This window comes from Typopeltis vanoorti, chromosome 3, assembly GCF_054136105.1.
Source record: "Typopeltis vanoorti isolate ZY-2024b chromosome 3, IOZ_Tvanoo_1.0, whole genome shotgun sequence".
NCBI lineage: Eukaryota > Metazoa > Arthropoda > Arachnida > Uropygi > Thelyphonidae > Typopeltis > Typopeltis vanoorti.
The window spans coordinates 70212554-70222500 of record NC_143551.1 but is presented as its reverse complement, the minus strand read 5'-3'; the positions used below and the strand labels follow the sequence as shown (position 1 = coordinate 70222500).

The 9947-nt window shown below is 35.9% G+C and overlaps 1 protein-coding gene across 4 annotated transcripts in view; it reads left to right on the top strand.

Moving 5' to 3' along the window:
- The window catches only part of Mi-2 (chromodomain-helicase-DNA-binding protein Mi-2 homolog), a 692327-nt gene that overhangs the window by 59608 nt on the left and 622772 nt on the right, over positions 1 to 9947 (top strand). For all 4 annotated transcript variants that reach the window (XM_090390662.1, XM_090390660.1, XM_090390659.1 and 1 more), the window contains exon 2: positions 7720 to 8066. In XM_090390662.1, the coding sequence (XP_090246788.1) occupies positions 7720 to 8066 (347 nt within the window). The remainder of the gene's footprint in view (positions 1 to 7719; positions 8067 to 9947) is intronic.

Below are 9947 nucleotides of genomic sequence, written 5' to 3'. Positions count from 1 at the left end.
TTTGCAATAATAAAAAGTTATTGTTCTTTATCTTTGTGAATATGTGCCTAATAATGTTACTGTCACAAGTACTGTTAAAAACTTGTGATTACATGTGTAAATGTGTAGATTTCTCAGTGGGATGAGAACAGCCTAGTCACATTTGATGACACCCAAACATAGTCCTATGTACTTTCCCATAAAAAAAATTGTGGTTCACATACCCCCCTTACCTTTTGATAATACCCAAATTGTCACTCAATATCGAATTGGTGCTTTGGCTAGCATTTCCTCTAACTTTTCCTGTCACAAACACATGACATCCATAACTTTCTTATGATTGGTGCTTGTTTCCATTTCAGATGTTACTTTTTACATGTCCAGCTACTAATGTTGTACAAATCCCATCTACCCACCACTAAAATACTGTTTTTATCTTTGGATTATACACATTTTTGTTGATGCTATTCAAAGAAGAGTAATTTGGTCATTTGATGATCCCTCTTTCACTGACTGGTGAGTCATAAGTATTCTTTTAGGCACTATTCCACTTAGCTGGCCTTCACCATACTTCCTCTTTTCACTAAGCATGTAATAACATAAGCACTGGCATTCCACTGTTCATTCACATTCCCAGCTGCAAACATACTAATCCACTTCTCATCCTGCTCCTTAATTCTACCCACTTCTATTCTCTGGACCCGAGTTTCTCATGAAATGTTTCCTGAAGGACTACAGTTTTCAACTTTCAAAATAATAATGATAAAAAAAAGAAAAGAATAAGCTCCTTGCTTGATCCCTGTTATAGCTGGCATGGATACATTATTATTAGTAGTAGTAAGAGAGCCCTCCAGGGAGTCAAGAACTCATCAAGAGAGGACATGCTATTTGCACCAGCTCTCATGCTTGAAATCATTGATGCTACTTGCACATACAATATCCAACAGCAATCCATTCCAGTCATGCACCACTCTATGGAAAAAAATCTAGTTCTCATCTGCTTCTTGAAAGTATTCATTCTTCTTAACTTCCAAGGATATCCTCACATCCTTTCCTCACTCCTCCATAAAATAAAAAATTCCATATACTGAAATTCTGTATACCCCTCTCAGAAGGGTGTAACTCTCAGTTATGTCGTCCCTCTTTTTCCTGTTTGCTAGTGTGTGCAGCTTACAAATTCTCAATCTGTATTCCACAATCCTGATATCATTTATGACACTCCTTTGCAATCTCTCTCTCTCCACTGTATATCAGAATTGCCACGGAAACCAGGAGATCAGACCTGCATGTAATAGTCCAAGTGAGGCCTTGTAAAGAGGCAAAATGACTTCCTTATCTTTACACATCAGTGTTCATTTCAGCATTGCCATTATTCTTTGAGTTGTATTTACAATTTTTGCTATATGACCCTTGAACTTCAACTTCCTGTCTACTAAAACTCCAAGATCCCTGGCCTCATCAGTTTCTTTAAATATAATCCCACCATTATAATATGACATTGGATATCTAATCATAGTAAAGTGCATGACCTTACATTTATTAACATTGAACGGACAGCCATTTTCACAATTCCAGCCTATTCAAATCATTTTGCAAGTATTGTATATCAACAACACTCCTAATTATCCTACCTATCTTTGCATCATCAGCAAATATCTGTATGCCACATGTCAAATCCTTCCCAATGTCATTAATGTACAGATCGAATAACAATGGATCAAGGACTGATTCTTGAAACACACCATTGGTCATCTTGAATCTTGCAGATTACACCCCCCCCCCCTCCATATACGACTTTTTGATATATGTCAGTCAGCCATCCTCTTTTCCATGCCAATAGTTCATAATCCAGTCCCATATTCTCCAATTTATGGAACAGTCTTTGATGTTGTATACACTTTCAAAAGTCTTAGCAGAATCCATGAGTATCATGGTGTGTATCCATTCCCCTTGTCTAACTCAGTGATAACACAGTGGTATAGCTGGGGGGGGGTTGCAGAGGGGGCGGTCCGCCTGGGCTGCACTTTGAACCTTTTTGAACTTTTGCAGTTAATTCTAAAATACAGTTTCGAGAACTCATTTACAAATATTGTAATACTACTGCGAATTTTCCTCACAATTGCTGTAAGTGTTGCTAGTTGTGAGAGGAGTTTTTCTAAATAAAATTTGATTAAGAATTACCTGCATTACTATGAAATAGACTTTGCCAATGTCATCGATGTTTTTGCTAACAGAAAAGCAAGAAAAATAACATTTTAGAATGTTGAAATTAAAGTTTTACTTCAAAAATAAACATAGTATGTTAATTTATTTCCCTATACGTTGTTGACTTTTTATAGTATTTTTGGTGTGTATAAAGAGGGGTGGAAAACTCTGAGACCGCCCCGGGCGGAAACAGCTCTAGCTACGCCACTGTGATAACATTATTATAGAATGTGAGCAAGTTCCTAAAACATGACATTCTCAGTAAACCCATGCTGTTTGTTACATAGTAGAGATTCTCTGTCAACCCATTTCTGAATGGAAGCCCCTCACCAACTTTTCCAAAATCTTTACCACAACTTCTGAGATACTGATTGGTTGATAGTTGGATACACTGGTCTTTGCACTACCCTTGTGCAATGGGATTACCATACATTCTTTCCGCTCCTGTGGAATCTTCCCTGTTTTGAGACTAAATCATATAGCTTGGTCAAAGGATTAGCTAGTTCAGCTGCACACTCCTTTAGCATCTGTGCTGATATCCCATTACTTCCTATTGCAGAATTCTTTCAGTTTGTACACCAGCTCTACTACTTCCTCCTCATACACACAAGTTTCCTCATCCAATGAAGAGGTAGCAGTGAGTTTCATGTTGCATATATTAGGTTGATAGCTTTTAGCAAAATGGCTACTCATTATGCATTTTTGAAAATTATGGGTACAACTACCATGTTTGAATAAAAACTTTAGTTTAATATAACTAAAATCTACAATTCGACGTTTCGACCTTTATGTCAAGGTCATCTTCTGGAGCGTACAAATATACACAAGAAACAAGCTATACTACAATCAAACTGGTTCGTTAAAGACACTGACCAACCGCTACCACAATTGTTGGCCTGACCTCTGGTGGGAAAAAAAAAATACAAATTAAAAATAAAAAAAATTATACATCAACGCTAGATTCCTATTATTTGTGTTGTCTACTATATACATATATTAACATTATTCCAGCCACTTGGAGTGGAATGGTTTCTAATACTAGTGGATTGGCTAGAGTCCTGACTTATGTTGAATCTTTCATATTAGGTTGGCTGAATGTGTACCATCCAGATCCTTGGAATTTTCATACCATCTTTGTTATTGATATTTGGGTGGTTTATCAGGATTTCGCAGGATTTCTTAAATTTTCTTTCGTACCAGGTTTTTGTGCGGTGTAAGGAGCAGGTGCTTTTCCAGTTGATTTGGTGTAAGGTGTTAAGTGCGTGGTCTGAGAGGCCTGCTTCACCATAATGGTTATGTTTAATGTGTCTAATGTGTTCTTTCTTGCATATAGGGATTGTCCGTCCTGTTTCACCAATGTACGGTAAGTTACAGGTGCAGCAGATGCAATAGACTCCAGGATGTGCTAATGGGAGGAGAGGATCCTTAGAGGAGCTGAATATGGTTTTAAGTTTAGTGGGTGGTTTAAAGGTGGCATTGAGGTTATAATGTTGTAGGATTCTGTTGATTTTTTCTGATAACCCTTTAATGTATGGGATGGCTATGGTTTTACTGTAATCTAGGTTCGTTTTTGTTGTGGTTTTATAGAGTATTTTATTGACAGTAATTTTGTTATAGCCATTATTTATGAATGTGTCACTAATGATTTTTAGTTCTCGTTTCAGGGCTTGCTGGTTAGAGCAAATAGTTGTGGCTCTGTTTTTAATGACTTCAAATTTTAATGACTCCACTTCATAAACAAAATCAAAAACATAACACTCGACAAAGACTTATTAGTCAGTTTTGACGTTCCCGCCCTTTTCACTAATGTCCCCATCAATGACATAATTCTCCTACTACAGAACAAATTTCCACCCGACATTACGGCCCTCTTTGCCCACGTACTAAAGTCCGGTTACTTCGTGTGGCAAAACAAATTCTACCTACAAAAGGAAGGTACAGCTATGGGCTCACCATTATCCCCCCTCCCCCCAAATCGCTAACTTCTACATGGAAACCTTTGAGAAAAGGGCTCTTGATTCCGCCACGCTACGACCGACAGTCTGGCTCAGATACGTCGACGACGTGTTCGCGATCTGGCCGCATGGGCGACAAACGCTAAACACATTCCTCAGCCACCTAAACAAACAACACGAACGCATACAATTTACCATTGAAATTGAAAACCAAAATTCGCTTCCGTTCCTAGACACACTAGTTACACGTCTTTCTTCAGGCAGTCTATCCTTCACGGTCTGCCGAAAACCGACACACACGGGCCAATACATACATACATACATGCGAATTCATACCACCACCCAGCACAAAAATATGGAGTCATTAACACCCTTAAAAACAGAGCCACAACTATTTGCTCTAACCAGCAAGCCCTGAAACAAGAACTAAAAATCATTAGTGACACATTCATAAATAATGGCTATAACAAAATTACTGTCAATAAAATACTCTATAAAACTACAACAAAAACGAATCTAGATTACAGTAAAACCATAGCCATCCCATACATTAAAGGGTTATCAGAAAAAAATCAACAGAATCCTACAACATTATAACCTCAATGCCACCTTTAAACCACCCACTAAACTTAAAACCATATTCAGCTCCTCTAAGGATCCTCTCCTCCCATTAGCACATCCTGGAGTCTATTGCATCCGCTGCACCTGTAACTTACCGTACATTGGTGAAACAGGACGGACAATCCCTATACGCAAGAAAGAACACATTAGACACATTAAACATAACCATTATGGTGAAGCAGGCCTCTCAGACCACGCACTTAACACCTTACACCAAATCAACCGGAAAAGCACCTGCTCCTTACACCGCACAAAAACCTAGTACGAAAGAAAATTTAAGGAATCCTGCGAAATCCTGATAAACCACCCAAATATCAATAACAAAGATGGTATGAAAATTCCAAGGATCTGGATGGCACACATTCAGCCAACCTAATATGAAAGATTCAACATAAGTCAGGACTCTAGCCAATCCGCTAGTATTAGAAACCATTCCACTCCAAGTGGCTGGAATAATGTTAATATATGTATATAGTAGACAACACAAATAATAGGACTCTAGCGTTGATGTATAATTTTTTTAAATTTTAATTTGTATTTTTTTTTTCCCACCAGAGGTCAGGCCAACAATTGTGGTAGCGGTTGGTCAGTGTCTTTAACGAACCAGTTTGATTGTAGCATAGCTTGTTTCTTGTGTATATTTGTACGCTCCAGAAGATGACCTTGACATAAAGGTCGAAACGTCGAATTGTAGATTTCAGTTATATTAAACTAAAGTTTTTATTCAAACACGGTAGTTGTCTCCATAATTTTCAAAAATGCATTCGGATCACCGTGCAAGCCTAAAAGAAATGGCTACTCATTAGTTGAACAATCACTTCTGCATTAGTGACTCGCATATCATCTGCATTCAATAGAATTATTCTTTTAAATTCATTCTTTCTTTTACTTGCAGCATAATGGTAGAATTCTTCTGGGTTGTCTTAAACTTGCAAAACCAGTTTCTTTTCATACTCAGCTTTCCATACAACACTTGTGAGTCTTCTGGCCTGGTGCTTATGATTATCATAACTGACTCCATCCTTATGTACACGGTGTTCCTTCCATATCATCTTTTTCTTACAAATCTCTTGTTTAGTTAGATTACACATCCATTTCACTTCTACTTTATTTATTCCTCAAACTATAGGGACACATTCTGATATCACATCTTCAAAGTATTTTTTAAACACTTCTCACACACACTTGATATCCTTCTCATCCAACAACTGATACCATGGTGCAGAACCTAACATACTCCTCAGGTGGTCATAAATTCCTACCTTGTAGTTCAGCATGTAACCTTTTCTGAATGGAACATTCAAAAACTTAGGCACTTCCCAAGTGAGTATGCATGATCACTGTCACCTGAAACTCCCTCTAACACTATAATCAGATCTAACATTCTTTGACCATGAGTTCTTTCTGTCACATGCTGCTTGCAACAGCTCAATAGATTAATTTCCATTATTCTCATTATTTCACAGCTACCCATTCAGTGTTCAGATTATTCTTTTCCCCCGTTATGATTACTCTTTTCTCGCCCATCGTCTATATTTGGTGATGCTTTTCTTCATCACTAGCAACCGATCCACCAGTTTTGTAACAACACCCCACTATGTATCAGATTTGGTTAGACTCCTCTTCACTCCAGATGGCTTCAAACTCACTGCCACATGAAAAATGGTTACTAGTTTTACAGCCAGAGGTCTCAACTCTGACTGGATTCAAGTCATCAGATATCATTAGCAGCACACTCCTCCTCTCCTATCCTTTCTAAAAATACTATACCCTTTGCACTTGATACTAGTTAGTATGTCTGCTTTTGATGGTCTGGTCTCACTAATGCCTACAATATGAGGTCAATATATTAACCAAGGCAACAAGCTCTCCTCCTCTGTTTCTGATACTCCTAGCATTTGTGTACAGACATAATAAGTTACCTGCATGCTCTTTTATATACTCTTGTCTGTGGTCTGCATGACACCATTCCACAACTTACAGATCTCTGTTCTTATCTAGTTCCATACTGCAGACATCTTTACACATGCCTGATAGGTCCGAATCAGACGAACACAGAATCGTTCTCTCCCTCTCTCTCTCTCTTCATGATCATTTTAATAATAATAACTATTCCCAGCATTAACACAGTTACCTAACATTGTTGCTCTTACACACAGATTCTCATGATTCCTCCCATCAGAATTCAGTTTCCATGACTCTCTGGTGTTAGGTCTCATATCAATTTTTAATTTTAATTTTAATAATTTTTTATCTTTTATATGTAGGATGATATTAAAAAAAAAAAAAAAAGCATGGTGGGACACATTTCTGCTATTCATGAAGTTCAGAATTACTTTGAATCTTTGTTTCATTCTCTTTCATGTGCCTTGATTCCAATTTATATTTTGAATTAGCATTTTTTAAAATTCATTTCTTTAATTAAAAATACAGAATAAGATATCTGGCAAATGTTTAGAAGAAAGTTTATTATAGATTACATGGTATATCTAAAGAAAAACATTCATTTTTATTTATTTCAGTTTACTAATTTCACATGCTGTGGCTTTTAAATAAATATAATTGTATTTTTATATAAATATTACATAAAAATACAATTATAAGATGGTGATCATTATAGAACATTTATCTTCATCATTAAAAAGGTCATAAAAATAGATTACAGTTACTTCAGAGGAATACATCACAGCTGAAGTATATTAACAGCGTCAAACATGAGTATTATTGTTGATCTGGATTGTGATATAGATGATTTTAGTATTTATATGCTAGTATTTCAGTGAATGGATTTTCAGTTGAATTAATTAAAGTGGTAAAATAGTTTCTGATCCTACTATTATTGGTAACTAGATATTTGCTAATTTGCAGCTTAAAAAATTCACATCAATATTTTTTATTCATTAAATATTCTGTTGTACTTCATTACTAAATAAAAATGGGTTTTGTTATAATGTTTTAGGAACAGAAGAAGGTGATGGTGATGGTGATGATGATGGCGATGAAGATGGAGAGGATGATGAAAATACTCTTCTTGATGAACCAGGTGATGAGCCTGAAGTTGAAGATGAACCAGAAGTGGAGCAAGAAGCAGAGAAAGAAGAACAGATTTTAGAGCCTCCAGGTCTTGATTTGCCATCTGTTGATGATGATGCAGATGAAGAGGAGGAAGAGGAAGAAATTGAACCACCTGAAACGCCACCCAAGCCCAAGAAGGATAAAGGAAAAAAACGGAAAACCAAAGGTGATGGTGAGCGGAAAAAAGGGAAAAAAAAGAAGAAAAAGAAGACAGTATCAGATAGTGCTGAAGTATGTATGAATTTTTACATGTAAAAATTTTACATAAATTTAAGAGATGTGACTGAATTCTTGAATTTTTCTTTTTTGAAATAAAATTGCAATATTTTAGAATCATGTTAACAGCAAACATATACTTCTGCAGTATGTTACAATATAAATATTTTGAAAACTATATGAATAATTCATATGAGTTCTTTCTTTAATAAAATAATATCCACTTGTACCTTAAATTGCCTAGAAAATTACAGCACTGATCTGCACAGTGAGTTTGTTTGGAAGAATATGATGGCAGTGTAAAATTCATAACTGTATGTAATTTGTAATGAGATCTTTTTCTCTCTGAATTCTTTCTTAGAGCCATTTTTGAAATATGTTTTATATTCAGTACATCTGGGATGCAGCCATGGCAGATTTCTGTTTTCCTCTTAACCTGTCGCTCCCACACAGTGCTGATTGCTATAGGTTATATAGCTTTTCGTGTATGGGGTTAGTGTGTGTGGGGGAGGGGGACGGTGAAAATTTTAAGTGAGAGGTGCTGCATATACAAAATGAGAAAAAATAATTATTTTCCTAATCAGTAACTAATTTATTAATAAATAAATTTACATATTACAAAAAATCTTTATTAAAAATATTTCATCCTCGCTATGAACACACACCGATAATAAAAGTCTCGTACACAGAAATAACGAGTGCAAGCATACAATATATCTGTAGCGACACTACAGATTGGTTTTGACATTCTGACACTGCGTTAGATCGCAATGCATTTGTTTCGTGTAACGATAATTGAGAAAATATAATTTTTTCGTATTTTCAACAGTGACACTCGTCATAATTCAGCCTTGTATCTATAATAAATAAATAGTTATATGGTTATTCTGTTATTTTAACAGAATAACTAAAACTATTTCACCCTTGCCATGAACACACACCAATAATAAAAGTTTCATATCTCACAGAAGTAACACATACAAGCATAAAACTATCTTTAGTGACACTGCTCAAATATCAGTGTCAAATTGACTTGTTGCGTGCAGAAACAAATATCAGCGAGTCTAGCTGAAACTGATCGAATGTGATAATTCCGACTCTGTATTAGATTGCAGTGCATTTGCTTTGTAATCTAAAGCGTTAATCGAACAATTCCAGTTATTAATTATTCAATGTCTAAACATAAGCTGTAATCTTTAACATGTTGTATTGCATTTATATAATGTTGTAAGCATCATTATTATTTATAAACACAAAGAATTTTATTTTTTCGTTTTTTTCCTTGGGGGGTGCTGCAGTGTCACAGTGCTTATGTACAAGCTGCCACTAGTGGGGGGGGGCGGTAAATAGTTGGGCAATACAACTGGTTAACACATCTTGAAGTAATATTCAACTTGGTAAAAGGTATGTTCAAAAACCTTGTAAAGAAGCCTTAACACTCTTTCCATTCTATGCTCTTTTTTCAAATATCTTTTTCCTAGTTTCTTTTCCTGCTCTCATAGATGGCTTTCTCTCTTCAATTACAAGAGTACTCTAGGGCTCTGGTCTCGTATCTATCTTTACCATCACTGACTGCAAATATCGATAATTTTTCTCAGAGTATATACTTCACTTTCTTTTCTTTTGACAAACTCTGCAGTTATAAACATCAGTTCTTGAAGAACACCTACAGTTGTTGCTTTAAATGTAATGTTGGTCACCCACACCATTATCCAGTGCAAGAAAGCATCCTGGTTGCACTGTAATTGACTATCTCCCAACCCTTTCCCATCTGTGATCTCTGTTTTTCATTAAAAAGCTCTTTTCTGTTATGATTCTTAGATCATTAGACAAGATCAGATATTTCTTTTTGGATAAATATTTATTCCCATGTTTACTGACATAAAGGTGTTACAT